The sequence below is a fragment of the Elephas maximus genome, chromosome 15, assembly GCF_024166365.1.
Source record: "Elephas maximus indicus isolate mEleMax1 chromosome 15, mEleMax1 primary haplotype, whole genome shotgun sequence".
NCBI classification, from domain to species: domain Eukaryota; kingdom Metazoa; phylum Chordata; class Mammalia; order Proboscidea; family Elephantidae; genus Elephas; species Elephas maximus.
In genome coordinates, this window is record NC_064833.1 from 676,565 (window position 1) to 699,265 (window position 22,701).

General features: G+C 63.5%; 3 protein-coding genes across 6 annotated transcripts in view; 1 reads left to right on the plus strand and 2 right to left on the minus strand.

The window, feature by feature from the left end:
• The window catches only part of HSF1 (heat shock transcription factor 1), a 29,948-nt gene extending 29,368 nt beyond the window's left edge, over positions 1-580 (minus strand). For all 4 annotated transcript variants that reach the window (XM_049853782.1, XM_049853780.1, XM_049853783.1 and 1 more), the window contains exon 1: positions 276-580. In XM_049853782.1, the coding sequence (XP_049709739.1) occupies positions 276-392 (117 nt within the window). In that variant the 5' untranslated portion in view covers positions 393-580. The remainder of the gene's footprint in view (positions 1-275) is intronic.
• Positions 581-735: 155 nt separating this feature from the next.
• BOP1 (BOP1 ribosomal biogenesis factor) lies at positions 736-22,677 on the plus strand. Its single transcript, XM_049853617.1, has 16 exons — positions 736-922; positions 3,786-3,965; positions 8,619-8,687; positions 19,625-19,779; positions 19,869-19,986; positions 20,061-20,162; positions 20,355-20,567; positions 20,647-20,808; positions 20,906-20,986; positions 21,073-21,142; positions 21,227-21,359; positions 21,436-21,616; positions 21,716-22,004; positions 22,084-22,168; positions 22,254-22,361; positions 22,439-22,677. The coding sequence occupies exons 1-16, from the start codon at positions 809-811 to the stop codon at positions 22,590-22,592; spliced, it is 2,214 nt and encodes a 737-aa protein (XP_049709574.1). The 5' UTR covers positions 736-808; the 3' UTR covers positions 22,593-22,677.
• SCX (scleraxis bHLH transcription factor) lies at positions 16,208-18,162 on the minus strand. Its single transcript, XM_049853618.1, has 2 exons — positions 17,564-18,162; positions 16,208-16,578 (listed from the first exon to the last, which is right to left on the minus strand). The coding sequence occupies exons 1-2, from the start codon at positions 18,104-18,106 to the stop codon at positions 16,540-16,542; spliced, it is 582 nt and encodes a 193-aa protein (XP_049709575.1). The 5' UTR covers positions 18,107-18,162; the 3' UTR covers positions 16,208-16,539.
• Positions 22,678-22,701: the final 24 nt, after the last annotated feature.

Consider the following 22,701-nt stretch of genomic DNA (forward strand, 5'->3'; position numbering starts at 1 on the left):
CAAACTCGAGACCTGCAGGCCTTGGAACCGAGCGGGGAGGCGTCCCCTGAAAACTTCGCGCCCCCACGGCGGTGGCTGGCTGGCTGGCTCCCCGCCCCGCCCACGGGGGGTGAGAGGCGGGAACCTGGCCCCCGCCTTCCCGGGCTCCCACCGGGACTCGCGGGCGGCCCTCGCCCCTCCCGGAGCGGCCTCCCTCCCACGGCGGGGCAGGACCCGCCCTCCCGCCGCCCGGCGGGCTCCCTCCCCGCCCTCCGACAGGCCGGCGGCCCCCTCACCGGGCTCCAGCAGATGAGCGCGTCGGTGTCCGGGTCGCTCACGAGGGTCCACAGCTTGGTCAGGAAGGCCGGGACGTTGCTGGGCCCTGCCGCGCCGGGGCCCACGGGCAGATCCATTTCGGACAAGGCAGGGAGAGGCAGAGACAGCGGCCGCGAGCAGAGGCCGAGGAACGGGCTAGCGCCGTCGCTGCACCCGCAGCCAGCGCCGCGCCGCCGCAGCCTCCCGCTGCGCACACACAGCCCCGGGGCCTACCATGGCCGCCGCCATCTTGGGACGGGCGCGCTCCCGCTGGCGCCGCCCGGCGGCCTGCGTCCCCACCGGCGCGCGCGCGCTCCCGGCTCTGGGCCCCTTCCCGGCCGCCACGCGCCTGCGCGGGATGGCTCTGCCCCGCCCCCCGCCACCGTTCACCAATCAACGCAGGCGGGGCGGGGCGGGCCGGCCGCGCCCTCTGACCCCGCTGCCACGCCCCGCAGGCGCACGCGGCGGGTCGCTGCCGGAAGCGGCTGTTTAAGCAGAGCAGGCTCACCGGAGGATGGCGGGCGCGCGGGGCGCGCGACGTGGGGCGGCTACGCAGTCGCGGCCCGGGAAGCGGCCCGCGGAGCCAGACCCGGAGCCCGAGCGGGAGTCGGAGCGGGAGCAGGAGGAGGTGACAGCGGGCGCGGGCCGGGGCGGCGGGCGCTGGGGCCGGGGCGGCGGCGGGCGGGCGAGGCCGAGCCCACGCGGCCGCACGTGCGGGGCGCCCCGAGGCTGCTGGGCGCATCCTCCGTGGCTGTGGCAGCGACACATCGCGCGGTGGCTGGGCGGAGAGGAGGCGTCAGAGTTGGCGAGGCTTCGGAGGTGAAGGTCGGGGATGGGGTTTCCTTTAACCGAAAGGGTATCGGTGCCGGGCTGCTGTTTGCAGGGGACCGCTCCAGGCGTGCCCAGGGCGGGTAGGATGGGACAGCCGCCTCCCTAAGCAACCTGGGGTTCGGCATTAATTTCACAGGCGGCGCAGGCGTTCCCGCCCTAGTGTCGGGTGGCATCCTAGTGGAGGCCTGTTGTTGATGGCTGTTCAAGCAAACCTCGCCGGCACGCAGCTAGGAGAGCCCACTCGAAGTGTGTGTCGGGCTGGAGCTGAGAGCGAGGATTGAGTCGCGTGGGGGAACTAGGAATCTAGGAAAGGTGCCGTGGGAATCGGGCCTTGCCTTCTAGTGGAGGCGGCGGCAGGGGAGGGGTCCAGGCAGAGGTGTCTAGGCAGTCTGGAATCAGGGGCACTTCTGTGGGGTTGGAGAACAGTGTCTAAGGAGGAGCGAAATGGGAAGAGGGTGGGAATGGAGGGCAGGGCATCACCCTGTCATTAAGAACATTTGAACTACAAGGACCAGAGAGCAGTGCTGAGACTGCTTGTGCACCAACACCTCGTGGGATTTGGTTTCTTGGTTTGGAGGTTCATGGTTTCACGGCATATCCCAGGTCACTGTTCAGTGCTTCTGTACTATTGCCTGGCGCTCTGTGTAGTGCCTGATGTCTTAAAAGCTTGCACGCTGCCATCTGAGGCACAATTGGTCTCCATTCACCTGGAACAACAGAGGAAAAAGGAAATTCAGGAGTAGGAGGAAGATACGGAACGTGTGGCTAACTGCCCCCATGAACAACTGCCTCTTTTACCATGAGACCAGAAGAACTGGATGGTGCCCAGCTACCGTGAATGAATGTTTTGATGAAACATTTTGTGGAAGAATCCTGATAAAAGGGGGGAAATGCAGAACAGAATTTCAGATTCTCATGGAATCCAGACTTCCTGGAGTCACAGAGGGTGCCCTGAGATCATCTTTAAACCTTAAATAAAAAATATTCTCTGAAGTCTTCTTAACACGAAACAGTAGTTTAGCTTAGCCAGTAAAGAATGTCTGCCTTGAGCATTATGGTCTTTTTAGCACTGTTTATATGGGACCACAGTGGCGACAGCAACTGGAGAATTAGATTGGAACCTTAGGGAGCAGTGAGAATGTGTTAATGAGGAGTAACCACTCAGAAAAGGGGGGTGAGAATAGTTGCACAACTCAAAGGGAATCATCATTGCTAAATTGTACTTGTAGAGCTGTTGGATTGGTGTGTTTTGCTGTGTACGTTCTCAACAAGAACCAATAAATGAAAACTTAAAGAACACTTGAGCTTGCTCCTCCAATATACGCTTAATTATGCAGTACTTGTTTGTATTATGAGGCTAATATGTTAGATATATTACAGCAAGGAGAAAAGGATGTTAGAACGCAGAAATGTAACTAGAGCCCAGTGGACAGTCTGCCTTTGAGCCTCTTGCATTGGACACGTTGTTTTAACTGAACCCACTTAGCACTGCTGGTTCTGCTTCCCAGCTCAATCCTGCTTGGTTGGGGGTTTCGTCACATCTGGAGCACAGAGGCACATCCGCTGGATCCTCTCACAGCTGACACCACTTAGCTGGATTGGTGGGAGCTGTCCCTCCTCTTTGTGAGATAAATTCACCTACACCGCCTCTGCTGCTGCCCACCCCTCATCCCCAGCAGGCAGTGCTCCACTCTGGTCGTGGCTGCGGCCATCACTTGGGCTGGGCACTCATCAAGAGTTTCTGTCGTGTTTGTTTCCAAACCAGCTTATGCCATTTCTACTTGCTTTTGTGATGTGTAGCTATCAAAACGTCAGAGATATAGTGTGAGCGTATGAGAGGGTCATATCTGTGAAAACAAAGTTTGATGCTAGAAACAGCTGGTGAGCATAGGCAAAGATGAAGTTGAGTGCTAGGGACCGCTGATAAACACAGGCTGTCCAATTAGGCGAGATGGTTGTGAAATGTTGAAGAAGGTGGGAATCCAGAATTCTGCATTCAGTTTGCTTCCTAAGCGCCTTTGCGTCCTTGTCCTTTGGTAAAGGCCACGCCAGGATCGCCCACTGTGCCTCCTCAGTCTCAGACTTTGGCCCAGAGAGCCAGGCCCTACACTGCATCACGTTTATGAATGACTTTAACCAACATTGTCAGTTTACTGATTGACTGGCTGTCCCAATCTCATGCGATGAGGAGGCTTTTGCTTCGGGTAGTAAAAGTCCCTCGTGGATTCTAATTCTCTGCTGTCCCCAGCCCCTTTCCTAGTAGTGCTCTCATGGCTCTGGGGACCTCGAATATCAGGGTGAGGCATGGGGGGTTTCAGTTGGCATGGAAAGCCGGTTTTGGGAAGGCAGTGAGAACTAAACTCTAAGAAGAGGATGGTGTCCTTGAAAAGTCTCTGTGTCTTGTGAGATACTGGGAAGTAAAACGCCCATTCAAGGGTGAACGGCGATGCTGTCAGTGGAGGTGGAAGATGGGAAAGGTCTGGGTTGGGCTGGATGGCTTGGGTGGAGGTGGAGGGTTGCTGCTGCTCAGAGCTGTGGTGGCGCCTGGAGGAGCCGGTCTCTGCTGTGCCTCCCTGTTCAGCACAGGGCCTGTGGGCAAGCAGGTGGGCAGGCAGGTGGGCAGGCAGCTCCAGCTGAACCAACACTCTCCTTCCCTGCAGCCCTCTTTCTGCAGCCCTGCTCCTAGTCACATCGATACCAGTGACTCTGGCCTCTCTAACAGCGAGGAGAGCGTGTTCTCCGGCCTAGAAGATTCTGGCAGTGACAACGACAGTGAGGATGGGGCCAACAGTGATGAAGGTCATGTCGGGACGGGGAAGACCATTGAGAAGCAGTCACAGGTGGGTGGGCAGGGCCTCCTGTGGGCCTCCCCAGAAGCCAGGCAACCAGGAGCAAGCAGTGCCTGCCAGGCCTGGGGCTCACCAAGAGGCTGTGCCTTTCTCCACAGCTCCCTCGGGAACCCCGTGGGCACCCCTTCCTCAGTGCCCCTGGGGCACCTTTAGTGCCAAGTGCAGCCACCTGTTTGTAGCTGGGGTAGCTGGGCTCCAGAACACTGGTTCCAGCCACAGTGGGTGTCAGTCACTGGGGAAAAACTATGTCACCCCCACAGGACAAGGGTGAACTCTCCTGGCCCAGCCAGACTTTAGCTTAGCAGAGCCTGGGGTGAGGCCCGTGTCCCAGCCCAGGGTACTTATGAGGAGTAGGTGGAGCACCTGGGCGACGGAAGAGAGCACGGAGCCTGGCTGACCCATGGGAGCCCTGCGGGGACCGGGGCCGGGTACTGTGATGATGGGGAAGGTTGATCCCTGCTCTTGATTTAAGGAAAGTGGGAGAAAAGCTTAATTTAACAAAATACAAACTGACTATGTTAAAAAGTTCTAGAAACTAGTTTACACCAGTTTGTACTTCAAACAGCCCTGGTGTTCTGGTATTCGTGACTTTGACTTACACAGAAGTCTACTCCTGTAAGAGCACCAAGAATGCTGTGGTTGTTTCAACTGGGTTTGATTTGTTTGGTAAGGAAGACGAGATGGAGCCACAGTTCACGTCCTCAGCATCTGCCATTTGGGACCTGCACTGACCCTGGTGCGAATGGCCGCGGGGCACGTCATCCCCGTTGGGAAGGGCCACATGCACTGTGCCTGTTTTGGCTTGTAGGATCATGGGAAACTTTCCCTCTCTTCTCAAAAGTACAAAATCTGCCCTCTCTGAAGAAAAGTCTGATGATATGTCAGCATGTTCAGTAATGAGTGTGTGTTCCCTTGCAGTGCCCTTGGCCCCAGGTGGTGAGTACAGCTGTCTCAGTCACCTAGTGCTGCTGTAACCGTGGGTAGCTCTAACAAATTTATTTTCTCATAGGCTGGAGTCTGAATTCAGGGTTCTGGTTCTAGGGGAAGGCTTTCTCTCCTTGTCTCCTTGAGCTTCTGCTCCTTTGTTTTCTTCTATTTCTCAAAAGAGATTGACTCAAGATACACTCTAAATTAATCCTGTCTCGTTAACATAGACAACCCATTCCCCAATGGGATTATAACCACAGGCATACCCCGGAAAAAACCAAAGCCTTTGCCGTTGAGTCAATTTCAACTCATAGAGGTTAGGATTTACAACACGGTATTTTTTGTGGACAGGACGTAATTCAGTCCATAACAATAGTTAATAGTTTTTGATTTCCAAGTCTCCCCGCTTTTTAAGTGAAGAAATCCACCTGTTTAGATTTAAGTTGTTTTCCTTTCACTGGATTCTCTAAAACAGGTGACGTGTCTGGGTATCTCAGATGATATCGCAGTGAGGGTTGAGGGGGAGGGCAGGTCTCCTCCGCTGTGGGCCTGAGTGGTGACAGGAAGGGCTGCACAGGGCTACACGGAGCTTGAGCTGGGTGTGACCAGCATGGCACCCCCTCCCCTTCCCAGCAGGGGTCGGGGGTAGTACGTGTCCCCCTCAGTTCTCTGCTTGGATGTCCGTAAGTGCCCCCACAGTGTGTCCCGTATTATCTGGTCACCCAGGTCCCTTTGCTTGGTCATACTGTAGGGCTGGTATCCACAGCCCAACCATGAAAACCAGTTGCCCTCAAGTTGACTGACTCAAGGTGACCCAGTGGATGTCAGAATAGAACTGTAGTCCACAGGGTTTTCAATGACCGATTTTTGGACGTATATGGCCAGGCCTTTCTTTCGAGGTGCCTCTGGGTGGACTTGAATCTCCAACCTTTTGGTTAACAGCCAGGCACGTTCACTATTTACACCACTCGGGCCTGGCCACAGCCCAAGATAGTAAATGCTCAGCCTTCTCTGGAGGACGAGAGCCCTTCCTGTCCCTGCAGAGTAGACGGCTGTCATTCTGCCCTCCCCTTCCAGGGCAGGCCCCTGCAGCCCCCTGGTCAGGATGAGGCTGGCAGCTAGGGTCAGGCCCAGATCAGCCAGGTGGCAGTGGGGGGCTGTCTTGTAAAGCCACCCACTTGGGTTGCAGGTGGCCCCAGAACCCCCAGTGCCTCCCAGCCCTTAAATTAAGGGGGGCTTGGCTCTCAACAGGAAGAAAAATCAAAGATCTGCAGCCATGTTTAAAGCCACCTGCTGGCAGAAGATTGCCTAGTGCCTCCCACATGCTAGGGCCCCCTGCCCCCTGCTCCCTGCTCCCTGCCCTGGGGCACTGTCACTGAAGTCAGGCTTGGCATAGGTGAGGTCCTTGTGCACCCACACTTGGTGGAGGCCCAGAGCGGCCCTTTGTTCCCGTGTCCTTTGCGTGGACTGTGCAGGGGCAGGACTGCAACTCTTCTGCTGGAGGGTGGGAAGAGTGGGGGGGGGGGTCTCTTCTCTTTTCCTGACGGTCTGAGGGGGGCTCGAAAGCACCTTCGATTTTCTCTGCCCAGTCCAGCCCAGCCTGCGGGTGACTGCTTGCTGGCAGACACGTTGCACCCCGGGCTTTTCTGATGGGTCTCTTGGGGCTCCCAGGGTAAAGCTTCTAAGCGTCAGTCTCAGTATAGGGCTCGGTGGGAGCTCTGCGCAGGCCCCCTGGGCCTGCACGCTCTCTAGGCCGTTTGGGGCCTGGACTGCAGCCCGCTGGTCCTGCGGTGGGCTCAGGCCCCTCTTGCTGCCCTCCTCCCAGGTTGTCCTCTGCTGGCCCCTGGGGGCGCCTTTCTCCCCGCTTGTTTCAGGCTGGGTCCGGCTCCCCGCTTGCCCCCGCCCCCAGCCGGCGCTTCTTTGAACCGCGGTCTCTGGGCTTTCGCTTCGCCCACCGCCGCCCGTTACCCCTGATTTGCCGCAGCCCCGTGGGCTTGGGGGCCAGCGGTTGTGGATGGAGGTCCCACGCCCCCCACCAGCTGTCACCCTGTCCGCGTCCTGTGTCCTAACTCTGCGTAGGGGACCCTGCCTGTAGAGAGCCCTTGGTCCCCAGCCTCCCGACTCCGCGCCCCCCGGCCCGCCTCCGCTGACCGGGTCGAGCCAGTCTTTGGGTGGGCCTGGCGGGAGGCCGGCCCTGCTCATAGCTGCGTCTGCCTAACTTTTGGTGTCAGCGCTCTTTTATGGATTTTTTTTTTCTTAATTTTTAAGTTTTTTTTAAACCCCACCAAAGAGCACTGTTTCCAAAGCTGGAAGGGGTTTCCCGTCTCTTGCGTTGGCGTGGAGCCCACACGTCTGCGGCGTCGCGGCTGCCCCCTGGTGGGCCCCGCCGGCACTGCAGCCTCTTCTGAACCCTGAGGAGGGTCGCTCAGGGCCCCGTGTGAGGTCGGTCCTGGAGACTGAAGTCCGCGGGGGCACCCCTCCCTGCTCCGCACGATTTTCCCTGCAGTGTGAGGTGCATGAGGCACCCCTTCCTTGCTCCCCAGGGTTTTCCTTGCAGAATGGGGGTGCGTGGGGCACCCATCCCTGATCCCCATGGTCCAGCGCACACCGCCCTGCAGCGTGGGGTGTGTGCGCACTGGATGACAGGTTGGCATGGTGGCGGCCTGTGGGCCCGGTTAGGGTGCTGTGGCAGCTCTGGCCCTGCCATGAGGGTTTGGCACCTGGAGGCCCGGTGGGTCAGGAGCCTTGGGTGGGCTCCTGGTGGGCTTGCATACATGCAGTAGGGTGAGCAGGGCAGCATGGGAGGCTGATAGGAAACGGAATCCTTCCTGGAAAAAGACTTACCCGCTCACCCTGCTGAGTACTGAAGGGAGAGCAGGCACGCTGGGCTGGGGCAGCCAGTGCTCCACTGCCCCAGGGGTGGGAGTCAGCTGCTTTTCCCATCAGCCCTTTCCTGTCTGGGTACCTCAGGGAATCTGTATTTCAGCTCAGAGTGTGAGTGCTGACAGCACAGCTTGCCGCCCCAGAGGGAGGCTGCCGTGCTGTGGGGGGGCGTGTGCACCTTCCTCCCGAGTCCTGAGTTAGAGGTGTCTAGCATGGTCCTACATGGGTGGGATGTTGGTGAGGGTCTTGCCCAGGTAGGGATGGCCCAGGCGTAGGCTTGCTCAGCCCGAGCCTTGGCGTTGCTGTCGCCTGTGGACTGTAGCCGCCCCTGCTGGGTCTGAGCCCAGAGTGGGGAGAGCATGGGGGCCCTGGACCAGGGCTGCGCAGCCGGTGTTCACGTTATGGCTTGTGTGGGGGAGGACAGGAAAGGGCCCCGTTACTGGACGATGTGACCTGACCGTGCCCTGTGCGGCCTGGTGGGGTCAGCCCCACGTGCAAGACTGGGGGGACACGGAGCCCTGGCTGTGTACCTGAGGTCTGGACAGTGGTGGGTCCCGGCCCTGACAGAGGCCTGTGGTGTTGGAATCTGGCAGGGCTGCCCAAAAGACTCACTCAGAGCTGGGTGTTCTGGCCTTGTCCTGGGACTGTGGCCAGGCTGCTCAGAAGTCTGGGGGTGGCAGATGCCCTGAGGGGCCGTGGGCTGGGGTGGTGGGTGCCCTGCAGGGCTGTGGGAACCCAGGCCTCAGCAAAGGCTTCTTCCCGAGTGCTTTCCTCTCTGTGACCCTGGGCTTTCATCACGCGTCCCCCGTCATGACAGCTCCCCCCTCTCTGCAGGCTGGCACCCCTTCGCCAAGGACAGAGGCCACGGATGACGAGTACGCGGAGGATAGCTCTGATGAGGAGGTAGGACTTGTTGGAGGGTGGAGTCTTCTGCCAGGGGGTCCTGGCTTGAGCTGGGCTGGCACCGGGCGGTGCGTGGGCTGGGTGGGGGGGTGCTGGTGAGGCTGCAGCAGTCCTAGTGGGCATCCTGGTCAGGGCTGTATCCTTCTGGAGGAGCGATTCGGGGTCCAGGATGCATGACTTTGGTGGCATGTGTCATTGCCCTTTGCCCGGGAAGGTGGAGGGCCCCTGCATGGTTCTGGGCCAGGCCTCTGCATCCGGGGCATGTTCAGGGTTGTGCTGGCCAGTCCAGGTGTCCCTGAGTGCAGGTGGCTTTCTCTGTACCCACCTAGCCTCTTCTGGGACCCTGGGGAGGGGGCTGGCCAGATGGTGCCCCGTATTCACCCCACGTGCCCTGGGTTGCCCAGGAGGCTCACACTGCCCATCTGTGGGGTGGGCTGCGGTCTGCATGAGCAGACATAGTGGCCAGTCCTGTGAGTCAGGGTGGTGCCCTGGGCAGGTTCAGAGGCCCTGCAGATGTGATCAGCCCGGGAGCAATGTCCTTGAGGCTGCGTCTGGGTGACCTGGGCCTGGGCTGACCCTTGGCGGGTCAGGGGGCGTTGGGAGCTGGAGCCCAGGTACAGTGATGGTGTTTGTGGGCCAGGCTGCCACCCTCTGCTAGGCACACCTGGGCCTGGGGCGGCCGGAGGGGAGGTTCCGGTGTGGGGTCTGCAGGACAAACCCTCTGGAGCCCTTCCTGCCAACCTGGGGAGGCCCCACTAGGGCCCTGGGGACACGCCTCCCTTTGCATGGCCTCCCTCCTCCCACTCCTGGCAGCGCCTGCACGGGCCTGGCCCTCCGCCCAATCCGGGCTCTGCTGTGCGTTCAGAGAACAGAGACAAAACAAAATAAATTGGTTTCCTGGCCGGGAGCGGCAGGCGTGCGGCGAGGGGGTGCAGCATGGCCCTCCACCACCTCCCCATCCCCCTTCCCAGGGGCCCTGGCCGTCGGCAGCCACATCCTGTCGGCTGCTTTTTTATATTTGGTGTTGTGAGAAGTCACTGATGATTGCAAGTGTGGCGGAGGCAAGGGGGCGGACTCCCAGCCCTGGCAAGGAGTCCTGGGGCAGCCCATGGCGCGCGGCAGGGGGTGCGGTAGGCAGCCTGTAGGGCGGTAGGCAGCCTGTAGGGCGGAGGAAGGGGTGGGGGTGGGGCACTTCCTCCTGCGATGACTATCCCATATGGCCCTGGGACTGAGTGACGTGCTGCCCCCCACCCCTCCCGGGTTCCCGCCAGCACAGCCAGCCAGTGGTGGCTCGAGGGGGCGGCAGAGCTCAGCTTTCAGGAGCCAGGCCAGGGTGTCACAGCTGGTCCCCAAGTCCGTAAGCATGGTGAAGGGGAGGCAGCACGGGCCCATCCCCGACCTTTGCCGGTGTTCGGGCCTCACACCCTGGGGTGTGGGACTGGCAGGCAGCCTGGGAGCCTTGCCCTCCAGGCTGCCCCCTATGGGTCTGGGACCACTATTCCGCCTCGGCCAAGTGTCCAACCCAGGAGTCCCTGGTCGGAGGGGTGTGTCTCTGTCAGGATGCACCCCTGTACTCTCAGCTGGGCCCCACCTGCAAGAAGACCTGGGCTCTTGCTGGAGAGGGGGCATCTGGTGTGTTCTTGGTGGTAGCCACAGTGCCAGGACCCTCTCTGGACACTTCTCTTGGCATCCCCCTGCTTGCTGGCACAGCAGCCTAGAAAACCCAGATGGGCCAGGCGGTACTGGCATATTAGAACCAGGCCCGTGCAGCCTCGCTTCTGCCCCAACCTACCACAGGCCCCAGGCACAGGCCCTTGGCGGGGCTGGGGTCCTGGTGATGAGCTATTCTGGAAGAAATGAGTTCAGCAGGAGGGAACGCAGCTGGGGTGTCCTGGGGAGATCCCTTGCCCACCCTCTCCCACCAGCATTTTCTCTCACCTACCCTGGGTCTGAGCAGGTCAAAGGGGCCTTGGGTGAGGGGCAGCTGGGACTGTGGGGCCTCTGACCGCTGGATTCTGGGGCCTCTCTTCGGGTGACCCCCAGCACTGACACTGACCAGGCCTCATGGAGGCACTTGATCATTTCCTTCTTTTTCCCCCAAACTCATACTCTGTGGGCGAGGGGGCGCTGCAGGATGGGTTCTGCCGCAATAGAGCCGGGGGTGGCCCCCCAGGAGCAGGCCCGCGCCTGCTATCCACCCCGCCCCCACATGTCCACCTCACACCTCCCCACACCGTGGCGTGCTTCACAGACGTGATCTCATCCGCTGCTGGGACCCCCAGGGAGGTGGGCTGGGGGCGAGGGGCGGGGCGAGGGGTGGCAGCCTTCCCAGCAGCACCCCCTCCCCCTCTCTGCCTAGCGGCTGGGAGAAACTGAGGCCCTGGTGGCCTGTGGGCACATATGGAAGAAGCACGGTAGGGTCAGGGTGAGGGTCATGTGGCTGTGAACTTGGCCGGGCTGGACTGCAGGCCTCCCTGGCCGCCAGGCCCCCCATCCTGGCCCGGCTGTAACTCGGGAGCCCACAGGGACGGCCGGCCTGTCTGCATCCAGAGCCCGCCATCCCCTCTGCTCTTGGGCCAAACGCCGTTAATGGCTTCTCCCGGCTACTGAACGGCAGCTGCCTCCGTGCTGGCGGCTCCTCCTGCGGCCCCGCCCGCCTGGACGCCTGCCGGCTGGGAGCGGGGAACAGAGCCGGGAGCTCGGCTCTGGCAGCCAGGCCGGCAGCTCAGGTTTCTGAGCCCTGGAGTAGTTTCCCTCCCCGCTGTTTGTGAAGCGCCGGCTTGGCCCTGCTGCCTCTGGGGCCTGAAACCGCCTGTCCTCCTGCTGCCGCCAGCAGCACACTCCCTCTGATGGGGATGCTGGCTCCGCATTCTGGGACCTACCTCGTCCTCCCAGCAGGGTGGGCCTGTGTGCAGTTCTCAGGGCCGAAGCCACCTGCCTGGGCACCTGAGGGTGGGCACTGAAGCCCCAGGCTGGTTGGGGACCATGGCAGGGGCAGCTGGCCCCTGGGCTTTGCTTGTCCCACTCTGTACTGGGGTGGGGGGCATGCCAGGGTGTGAGGTGGAATGAGGTGGAGCTGGCTGCTCCGGCCGCCTCCTAGGTGCGCCTGCTGTGGTTGTTGGGCCTCCGCAGGCCTGGTGGCCCTCAGCTGTCCTTACTGTTTATCGCTCTGGTTGGGAGGAGTGGGTCAGTGTGGGGAAGGGGCAGCTACAGGTCCCCTGGGCCATGGAGGCAGTGGTGTAGGGCAGGGGGGACCCAGGCAGTGGGTGGGAAGGGTTTGCCCCTGTGAGTCCTATGGGGACAGGTGGGTGAGAGGCTTTTCTGGAGTGGGATGTGGGTCCGGGACCCTGCACCCTGCAAGGAGCTGGCTGCAGGGGGTGGCACGGGTAGGGCTTGAGTATGGGGTGAGGCTCGGGGGGGAGGCTGAGGGCTCATTCAGAGGGAGCTTTTGGGGTGCCTGGAGTTGGGGGTGGGGCTGGAGGCTGAACAGGTGGGGGCTCCGGTAGCCCCAGACGTGATGCAGCTACTTTTCTGTGTCTGAGAAGGGGCCTTAACACAGACTTCTGCTGCTCAGCAAGGCTTGCTGGAGGCCAGACCCTTGGGTGGGAGCTTGGAGGTGGGGCGAGGGGGTGTGGCTTAGGGTGAGTGAGGGTACTGGTGGGTGGGGGTGCTGCTGGGTGGGCTCAGGAGATTGATGTAGGCACTGGGGTGGGGGTCTGGGGCACCTGAGGAGCTGAAGCAGGGACCCCGTGGGGGGATGCTGTCTCCGTGGACAGTAGTGGAGTCTGAGTGTTGGCAGCGCTCCTGTGGGCTCATGAGTGGTGAGTGGGCGCTGTGGGGGGAGGTTGCGCTCCTGGGAGGGGCTGGGGCTAAGGCTTGCTGAGCTGTCCTGGCCGGGGCCTATGGCCGGCTTTGGCCTTTGGGGGCAAGAAGGGGGCCCAGCAGGACCTGGCTTCCTCCCCTCTGGTCTGTCAGCCAGGACTCCGGAACCTTCTGTGGACGACATGCTGCAGGTGAGCCCAGGCTCGGCTGTCCCTGCACCACCCGCAGCCCTGCGCCATCTGACAGAGATGAAGAGACGCTGGAGGAGCAGGAAGGCTGAGTGGTGCTGGGAGACAGAGGGGCCGCGTGCAGCGGGGGAGCATAGGAACACTGCCGGCATTGTAATCGGAGAGGGGCAGGGAGAGCGGGACCAGCGAGGGCGGCTGACCCCGCACTCCCGGGGGACAGGTGGGGAGCGGGAACGAGGAGAGAGTGAAGGATTCCAGAGGTGGGCCGGCTTCCTCTCTTGCAGACAGACACTGGGGGCGGGCAGCCGGCCAGGCTGTACCTGCACTTCCAATCTGTGGTCCTGACAGCTGCAGCCACTTTGGGGAGGGGGAGGGGAGGGAGCTCATCGAGAGCGGAAAAATCCCAGCCGACACATCAGCCCGTCGCTGGCCTGTGTCCGGTTTCGTCTGGGGGGGCACGCAGCAGTGGGTGGCGTGGGACCCTAGGCGGGCCACATCCCTCAAGCGTCATCTTCGTGGCGGCCCCCGAGAGGACAGCCAGGTCCTGGGCTGGCTGCACCCTTGGCCGGCTGCACCCTTGGCCGGGTCCGGCCTGGGGTCCCCAGGAACAGTGCCTGCTGGGTGGGGGTCCTGGGCCCGTGCGCCCAGGGGTCACATGTGTTTCCTGGCAGCCGCAGGTGCCGAGCAGGGCGGGGGCTGGTCTGGGCGCAGGCGGCCGGTGATGAATCATGTGGTGCGGCCCGCAGCTCCTTCCCGGCCGGCCGGGGACAGGGAGCTGACAGCTGAGGCTGAGAGCACTTCCAGCCCAGCCCAGCGGCTGCAGGGCGGCTGGCGGCCCCCACCCTCAGCCCCCTCTGGGATGTGAGCACAGGGGGCCTGAGTGCTGCCAGCTGTGTCCCTGTGGCTGGGCAGGGGCAGCTGAGCCAGGCAGGGAGCACCTGCCGTCCTGGGCCCTGGGGCCCCGCTCGGTGCCATGTGGACACTGGGGCAGCGAGACGGCCCTGCCCCAGATCTGGTTTGAGTTCTGGAGCAGTGGAGGGTGATGGAGCGTTCGCCTCCTGCCCCCTCCCTCTCTCCCAGTCCTGCTGGCTGCCTGGGATCTCGGCTGCTACCAGGACCTCTGGGCCGCCGCCTGACCGGCCGCCCGCTCCTGCCAAGCTGCTGCTGCTTTGGAGCCACGGACTGAGGCAGCGTAGGGCTGGGCAGCTGTGGGAAAGCCCCAGGGTGCAGGGGACAGCCCTGACCAACCGGGCCTGCAGGCCCTCGCCTGCATCGGGGCCTCAGCTCGAGGCTGCCCCAGACCCAGGCCTGCGCCTAGTCCACTGACAGCTGGGTGTGTCTTGGTTCCTCTCTTCACCCTCTGCGTCAAACTTCTACCTGTTCTCCTGTTTGGCCCTGGAAATGTTCCTAGAATTTTAGGCTTTCTTCCCATCACTTCTCCCCTCCCCCACTCGCTCCTTGGGGTCCCAGTATCACCACGCCCAATGCTCCTGCTAGTGCTGCCTGCTCCACACCTGTGCCGGGCCCTCAGGCTGAAGGTCACTGCCCCTCCAGTTGGGCAGAGGGGGGTGCTACAAGGACCACAGGGTCCTCCCTCCGCCCAGGGGTGCACCCTCTACATGAGACCCTCAGTGGGGTCTGCTCTTCCGGAACCTGTATCCGTAGTGGTGTGTGGGCTCCCGTCCTCTGGGGTTTGTGGCGGGGGGCAGGTCCTGAGCCGTGCGTGGCTTGTGGATGGGGAATGGGGATGGGTGTGGAGACTCTGGGTCACCCCGGGGAGGCTGGCACAGACCCTGTTGGGGGGCCTCCTCCCGCCACCTCATCCCCCCAGTGGCCGCGTGCTGCTGGCCTGGGTGCCCGGGGAGTCCAGGAGGAGGCTGGGGCAGGATGCTGTGCCAGAGTGGCAGGAGAAGGACTGGGGTGCCTGGCTCCACCCCAGCTGCACCCCTCACTCATCCTGGCCTGGCTTTCCGGGATGGCCGGCGGGGGCCTCCGTGGTGACCGTGGCTGCCCGCCCCCGCCCCCGCCCCCGCCAGCTGTGGTTCCTGCAGGATTAGGGAAAGGAAATTTGGGGTTGGGTTTCTCTCCGAATGGAGCCAGCCATTAGGGTTTTTGTCCTGTTATATTTCTGTCAGATTGGACACAGCCCCCAGCCCTTAATGGGTCTGGCTTTGAGAATTTCCTCCAAAATTACACTGCCGCTTCCTGCCTTGTATGTCCCTGGAGCCCCGTCCCAGCAGAAGAGTGGGGCTGTGGGGGGTGGGCACACGTGTCCAGCCGGGGTTCAGCTGCTGCGCTCTGGGAGGCACCCCGTGTGTGTTCCCATTCGCCGTGCCAGTTCTGAGCCTGCTCTGGGGGGGCAGGAGGGAGGCTCAGGAGCCGGGTTCACCATCCCCGCTGCCAGCCAGAGTTGGGGAGCTGCCTTGGCCCAGCAGTCAACGGCACCTGGCGCTTGCCTGCATCACACCCACACCCACCCGCCCGGAAGTCAGGCTTCGCCTCCTGGGCTGGAGGGGGTGGCCGCTGGGGCCGCCTGCCCCCTTGCTTTCTCCGCCATACCCCATGGGGCTCACACCACTAAACTATAATTGTCACCTGTAGGATTTTAATGGCTGGCCAGCTGTGCGGAGCACATGGTGGGGGGCTTAGTCACCCCCCTTGAGAGGGCGGGTGGAGCCTGGGAGTTTGGTGGGGGAGTGGTGGGCTACCCAGGGTCTTTCCGCCCAGGCAGACAGTGCGGAGAAGGCTAGGTCAGGCAGAAGGTGGCCTGTGCACTTGCTGCTTGTCCGTATGGGGGCAGGGCAGCCAGGTGGGGGGTGGGTGGGGAGGTGCTTCCCACCTAGAGAGGTGGACAGGCTTCTGGGGACTTTCTCCAAAGACGTGCTTCTGACGTGCTGGGCTGGGGGTGGTGAGCTGCGGTAAAGGATGGGCCCAGGCCTGGTTCTGACCAGACGGGTGACTCGAGGCTGGCCCTGTGGGATGTGAGGAGCCGTCCAGGAAGACGGACTGCAGAGTGCCAGGGTTCTGGGCTTGGGCAGGCCATGGGGCAGGCGTTGACCCTCCTGAGTAGGGTGGGAGTTGAGGGCCACCCCTGTGTGCTGGCCTCCCCACACCTCCACTGAGGACTGGCTGCCAGCATGGAGAATGAATCCACCTCTCGGGCTGGGCCAGGCGGGTGTGCTGGAGCCTCCACCCTCCTTAGCCTTCAGTGGCCCTTGGGCGCCGGCAGAGCAGCCCGGGCTCTCCTACCACCCCAGCGGGCTGCCTGGCCAGTGTCTCTTCCGGCGGCCAAGTGTGCATGTGGGGGAGAATCCTCATCGCTGCCACGTACTTTTTGCTTCCTCGCTGGCTCTCTGCCTCCTCCCCAGTCTCGCTCAGCCCACTAGGGGCCCAAGGGGGCCGCCCCCACCCTTCTCAGAATGGGCACCTGCTCTGCAGTGCTTCTGCCCGAGAGACAGGAGGGAGTGTGGGCCGGAAGCATATGAGAGGACACAGCATCTCCATGTCTGGAAGGTACAGTTTTGTTTTTAATTATACAAAATTTCCAGACTTTATATTATCATATCAAAGCATAGTGACCCAAGAGAAAACCAAGGTAGAAAGCCAGCAGAGAAAGTTCCAGGCGGCCTGGGTGAGTGCTGGGGCTCAGAGTCCTGCCGCCGCCACTGTCTCCGCCATCTGTTTGTCGACCCCACTCCAGCTGGGCTGGGCTGGGCTAGGCCTGGCCGCCCTCTGTCCTGGCCCCAGCCTGCTGGGCGCTCGTGGAGGGTCCTGCGAAGGGTCCGTGGGGGCTCTCCCGGCTCTCCCCCCAGTGGGCCACCTCCAAGCTGGCTGGTCAGCCTCTAGCTCCGAATTGCCGTCTTTCTGTCCCGGTCCTTGCTCTGCAGAGGGGTGGGGGGGAGCATCAGGCGGGCGGGGGGCCCAGGCCCCCCAGGCCAGCCCACTTGTGCAGCCCCCTGTAGCTCTTCCCATTGGGTGCTGTCCGGGGAGCAGGCGCTGAGGCACTGCCTTTGCAAACTTGCCCCAGCTTTCTCGTGCAGTTGTGGGGGGCGGGGGGAGCACTTTGCACAGCCGAAATTGTAAAATTAAATTCCCCAGATGTGCACGCCCCAGGAGCTCCTGCCCGTGCTGTCTGGAGAGGAAATGGGGATTGGGGAAGGCCAGGCCGTATTTTCTCCTCACTCACCCTGCCTTTCCGGTGCCACCAAGTATAGCAGGGCTGTAAATCACGGGCCACGCCATCCCCTTGGTGTGTCCCCACCCAGCCCCCTGCCTCCCCCCAGCCCCCTGGCAGCTGGAGGGCCCCTGGATGTCTCAGCCTGGAGTCCCCAGAGGCCTGGTGTCTGAGGACATGGAGCCCCAGGCTACGGGGGAGGGACCGAGGCAAAAGTTAGCAGGTGCCTGTTAGGCCTTAGGCCAGGGCAGGCCGCAGGGCTATGAGCTGTGCGGTGGCCCCAGGGCCCCTCCTCACTGCCCCTCGAGTCCCCTTCCTGTGGGGGCAAGGTGGGTGGCCAGAGCTACTTGAACCCACTCTGGTCCTTTCCCCAGACCCCTTCCTGGTCCTGCCTGGGTGGACCCCTCTGGACTGTCCCTACCTCCTGCCCTCTCCCCCTAGTCTTGCAGGAGCCTGTGTCCAGGTTGCTCACGGGGAGAGGGCCCCAAAGAGGTGCCCAGCCTTGCTCTCCCAGCTTCTCCCTCCCCTGGGCCTGGGGCTCCTGAAGTCAGGCTGGGTTTGGGTTACAGGTGCTGCTGGGGTTCTGCCTGCCTCTGGCCCGGTCTGCGCTGCTCCTGCCTGCAAGCCCCCTGTGCCTTGCCTCTCTGCCCAGCAGACGTGGGCTGGAGGTGGTCCTGGCCCCCAGTGCTCACCAGCTTTCTCTGGCTGCTGAGGCAGAAGGTGCAGATTTGCTTGGGCTGTGCGTTCTCGCTGTCCCGGGACGGGGGCGGGGGGCTGCCGGCAGGAGCTGGGTGGTAGAAGGCTGGCCCCGAGTGGCACGGCTGCCCGTCGCCGCAGGCCTCGCCCACCAGCAGCACGTTGCCCAGGTGCGAGATGTAGCTGGAGGCCAGCCGCAGCGTCTCGATCTTGGAGAGCTTGCGGTCGGCAGGCTCGGTGGGGATGAGCGTGCGTAGCGCCGTGAAGGCCGTGTTCACGCTGTTGGTGCGGTCCCGCTCGCGGGCGTTCGCTGTGTGCCGCTGCCGGGGCTCTCGGCCCTGCCGTCCCCCGGGACCCGGGGCGCCCCCCGCCCGCCGGCCCCCGGCCCGCCGCCGGGCGCCCTGGAGGCCGCAGCGCGCCGCGTGCACGCGGCAGGGCTTCCCGTCCGAGCCCGAGCTCTCGCTGCCGTTGTCCTCGTCCTCCGACAGCATGCTGACCTCGGGGCACAGGTAGCGGCCGGGCGGCGCCGCGCGCAGCATGGCGAAGGACACGGGGCCGGGCCGTCAGCGCCGCCGCCCGCCGCACATGCCGCCGCCTGTCGCCGCCGCCGCCGCGGGCCTCGCGGGCAGCCCGGGGCCGGGGTCTGCGCAGCGCCGGGCGGGGCCGGCTCCGGGCGCCGCGCACACATGTGCGTCCCGACCTGGAGCGGGCGGCCCGGCCTTTATACGGGGCCGCTCGGGCCCGCCCCGCCCCCAGCCCCGCCCCCAGCCCCTGGAGGATGGTCGGAGCCGAGCCGCCCTCGTCCTCCCGCGGCCTTCTCCGGGCCTCGCTTAGGGGGGCAGGTATTTGAAGCATCCTTCTCTAGGGGATGCAGAGGAAACGGGGCCCCCTCTGGGTGGTACTGGGCCCCCAAGGCTCGGCTGTCCAGTGCCTGCTGCTGCATTCGCCTAGGCTGAGTGGAGGGGGTCACCTTCTACCATGACCCCAACTCTCTCCCCTCAGTGCCCTGGTCTGGCCTTCCACTGGCACCTAAGCCACCGTGTCTGTCTCTCCCGCGTGTACCTGGGCGTTCTGTGTCGGGCTGTGGAGGTGATGGTATGGGATCACAAAAGGCATAGGCTGTCCCCATCCCCCATCTTGTCCCCCACCTGGCACCGGCGCCCCAGGTCTGACACAACCAAGCTCTCTACCTGACGCCCTCCCAGGAACCTTGCCCCTGTGGATGGCCATATAACTGCAGGGACAGGTCTCAGGCTATCAACTCCCTGGGGAAACAAACACAGGACCCTCCCACCATCTGTTCTACTTGGGGTGGTGACGTAGACGTGAGCAGAGGGGACAGCAGTGGACACGAGGGCCATGCCACGGGAGGGGCAGGAGGGACAAATTCAGGGGGTCCTGGGGGTTCTGTCTTGCTGTGTCTGGGGGTCCTTGGGCTCCCAGCTGTGCCCCGTCTTGTTGGGCCCCTCCCCCACATGGCTACTGCTGCAGCCAGCAGCCGCCTGGGCAGCAGTCCCCGAGCTGGGCGGAATGAGGTGGCGGTGGCTGGCAGGGCTTCGACCAGGAATGTGCGTCCAGGAATGCAGCTGCTCGGCCTGCCGGGGGCAGCGCAGGGGGTGGGGGGCAGGACCAAAAGGTCTGGAGAGAATGGGAGGGGGCAGGGGATCTGGAGGCTAGAGGGCCAGGGGCAGGACTGGCAGGTGGGGGCCCAAGCGCCCAAAGAGCAGGGCTAGCAGCAGCTGCCTCCCCTTCAGCCTGGTGTCCCTGCCCTGTGGCTGCCACCTCGATGCCTCAGGGCCCCGCCAGGGGAGGGAGCCCACGGGCGATGAGGTCACCTTGTCTGTGGCTGCCCAGAGCCCTGGCCAAGGAATCTGGCGGCGGGGGAGGCGCGGGGCTGGCACCACTTCAGTGGAAAATGTGAAGGTGCAGCTCCGGCGCCTCCGAGGCCGGGTGGGGGCAGAGCCGGCCGCCGTGCCACGTCAGACCCGGGGCAGCAGGAGGGCACAGCCAGGGCCGGGGTCGGGGTGACATAGGTTGCCCCCCCCCCCCCACTGCAGGACATCCGGAACACTGTGGGCAATGTGCCCCTGGAGTGGTACGCAGACTTCCCCCACGTGGGCTATGACCTGGATGGCCGGCGCATCTATAAGCCCCTGCGTACCCGCGATGAGCTTGACCAGTTCCTGGACAAGATGGATGACCCGAACTACTGGTGGGCCTAGGCCTGGGGGGCAGGAGCCGGGCAAGGTCGGGGGGGGCCTGGGGGATGGCCATCTGACTGGGTGGGCGGGCTGCCCCCAGGCGCACGGTGCAGGACCGAGCGACAGGCAGGGAGGTGCAGCTGACCGACGAACAGGTGGCCCTGGTGCGGCGGCTGCAGAGGGGCCAGTTCGGGGACGTGAGCTTCGACCCTTATGAGGTATGTGGCTGGGCGGCAGCCCCAGGGGCAGGGATACCTGGCAGGGCCCCGGCCCACCCATGCTTCCCCCCCAGCCGGCTGTGGACTTCTTCAGCGGGGACCTCATGATCCACCCGGTGACCAACCGCCCTGCCGACAAGCGCAGCTTCATCCCATCGCTCGTGGAGAAGGAGAAGGTGCGTGCAGCCCCTCCCTACATTGCTTACCCCCGACCCCATAGTGCTGCCCCTGGCCCTGTGGTGCTGCTCCTGAGGGTATGGCACCCCACAGTGGTCGGTGGGCTCTCCACTCCTGCGCTGACCCCAGGGTATGGCTGACCACCGCCCCGCCCGACCCTAAGGTGGACCCCTGCTGCTATGTGTGCCCAGGTCTCTAGGATGGTGCACGCCATCAAGATGGGCTGGATCCAGCCTCGCCGGCCCCGTGACCCAGCCCCCAGCTACTACGACCTGTGGGCCCAGGAGGACCCCAATGCTGTCCTGGGGCGTCACAAGATGCACGTGCCCGCCCCCAAGCTGGCCCTGCCCGGTCACGCTGAGTCGTACAACCCCCCTCCTGAGTACCTGCCCAGTGAAGAGGAGGTGGACCTGGTGCTGGTGGGTGGGGGCAGGGCAGGGGCCCTGGCTAGCCGCATCTTGGGCTCACCTCCTGGCTCCACAGCGCCTTGCATGGGAACGGCAGGAACCTGGAGAGAGAAAGCTTGACTTCCTGCCGCGCAAGTTCCCGAGCCTGCGGGCTGTGCCTGCCTACAGCCGCTTCATCCAGGAACGCTTTGAGCGCTGCCTTGACCTCTATCTGTGTCCTCGACAGCGCAAGATGCGGGTGCGCGGGTGGGGCGGGCACATGGGTGGGGCGGGCCCCAAGGCCGGCATGGGGGGGTGCGTGTGGGGGCCATGACTGTGTGCTCTCCCTGCCACAGGTGAACGTGGACCCCGAAGACCTCATCCCCAAACTGCCTAGGCCAAGGGACCTGCAGCCCTTCCCTACCTGCCAGGCACTGGTGAGCGTGGGTGGGGTCAGCAGGGGCCGCTCCATGAGGGAGGGATCTGCTGGGTGGGGCCTCATCCCCACCCCTTTCCTCTGTAGGTCTACAGGGGCCACAGTGACCTGGTCCGCTGTCTCAGTGTTTCCCCGGGGGGCCAGTGGCTGGCATCAGGTGGGCCCGGGGTTGGAGGCAGTCCTGGGGGGGCAGGGGAGAGGCAAGGGGCCACTTGCTGAGGGTCTTCTCGCCTGTGTCCAGGTTCAGACGACGGATCAGTACGGCTCTGGGAGGTGGCCAGTGCCCGCTGCATGAAAACGGTGCCCGTGGGGGCCGTGGTGAAGAGTATCACCTGGAACCCCAACCCTGCCGTCTGCCTGGTGGCTGTGGCCGTGTGCGTGGGGGCTGGGGGAGGGGAGGATCTGGGCCAGCGGGGCCAGTAGGAGCTGAGGGTTGTGTGTGGCCTGCAGGGAGGATGCTGTGCTACTGCTGAACCCAGCCCTCGGGGACCGGCTAGTGGCAGACGGCACCGATCAGCTGCTCAGTGCCTTCTGCCCGCCTGAGGAGCCAGCCCTGCAGCCTGCCCAGTGGCTGGAGGCCGCCGAGGAGGAGCGCCAGGGTGGCCTGCGTCTGCGTATCTGCCACGGGAAGGTGCGGGGAGGGCCGGGCATCGTGGGGGCACGGGTCGTGGGGGCGGGGTAGGGCAGGGCTGAGAGGCCAGCTCAGCCCACCTCTCCTGCATCCCTGCAGCCAGTGACACAGGTGGCCTGGCATGGGCGTGGGGACTACCTGGCTGTGGTGCTGGCAACCCAGGGCCACACGCAGGTGCTGATCCACCAGCTGAGCCGGCGCCGCAGCCAGAGCCCTTTCCGCCGCAGCCACGGCCAGGTGCAGCGTGTGGCCTTCCACCCCTCCCGGCCCTTCCTGCTGGTGGCCTCCCAGCGCAGCATCCGCCTCTACCACCTGCTGCGCCAGGAGCTCACGAAGAAGCTGATGCCTAACTGCAAGTGGGTGTCCAGCCTTGCTGTGCACCCAGCAGGTGAGGCCGCTGGGAGGGGAGCCGGGGGTGGAGGGCCAGGTGAGGCCACTGTGACCCACGCTCCATGCTCTGCCCCTAGGTGACAACATCATATGTGGCAGCTACGACAGCAAGTTGGTCTGGTTTGATCTAGATCTCTCTACCCGGCCCTACAAAGTGCTGAGGTGAGAGTGGGGCAGTTATGGGGACTGGGCAGGGCAGGTAGCCTCTCTCTGCTGCCCTGAGCACATCAGCTCCTTCCTTCCCCAGGCACCACAAGAAGGCCCTGCGGGCCGTGGCCTTCCACCCCCGGTACCCGCTCTTTGCATCGGGCTCTGACGATGGCAGTGTCATTGTCTGTCACGGCATGGTGTACAAGTGAGTGCCCCTCCCCCAGGGCGCCCCCCTCACCCCCCAGTGCCCCGCGGGTCTCTGAGCCCCTCTGCTCTCCACAGCGACTTGCTGCAGAACCCGCTGCTGGTACCTGTGAAGGTGCTGAAAGGCCATGTGCTGACCCGAGGCCTGGGCGTGCTTGACGTGGCCTTCCACCCTACCCAGCCCTGGCTCTTCTCCTCAGGCGCTGACGGCACCCTCCGCCTCTTTACTTAGCACCCAGCCCAGCGCTCCGTGGGCGGGGTTGGGGGGGAAATACAGCTGTTTGTCACCGCTGCCTATGTGTAGACCCTTCACTCAAGGCCCTGAACCTTCCCACGTGGGA

Bases quoted from the DNA above. Each gene is read 5' to 3' on its own strand.
- SCX (XM_049853618.1), bottom strand. From the start codon at position 18,106: ATGCTGCGCGCGGCGCCGCCCGGCCGCTACCTGTGCCCCGAGGTCAGC. The intron at 16,579-17,563 runs GTGAGCACTGGG...ACCCCTCTGCAG, and splicing joins TCAGCAGCCAGAGAAAGCTG to AGCAAGGACCGGGACAGAAA.
- BOP1 (XM_049853617.1), top strand. From the start codon at position 809: ATGGCGGGCGCGCGGGGCGCGCGACGTGGGGCGGCTACGCAGTCGCGG. The intron at 923-3,785 runs GTGACAGCGGGC...CCTTCCCTGCAG, and splicing joins CGGAGCGGGAGCAGGAGGAG to CCCTCTTTCTGCAGCCCTGC. The intron at 21,617-21,715 runs GTGCGGGGAGGG...GCATCCCTGCAG, and splicing joins TGCGTATCTGCCACGGGAAG to CCAGTGACACAGGTGGCCTG.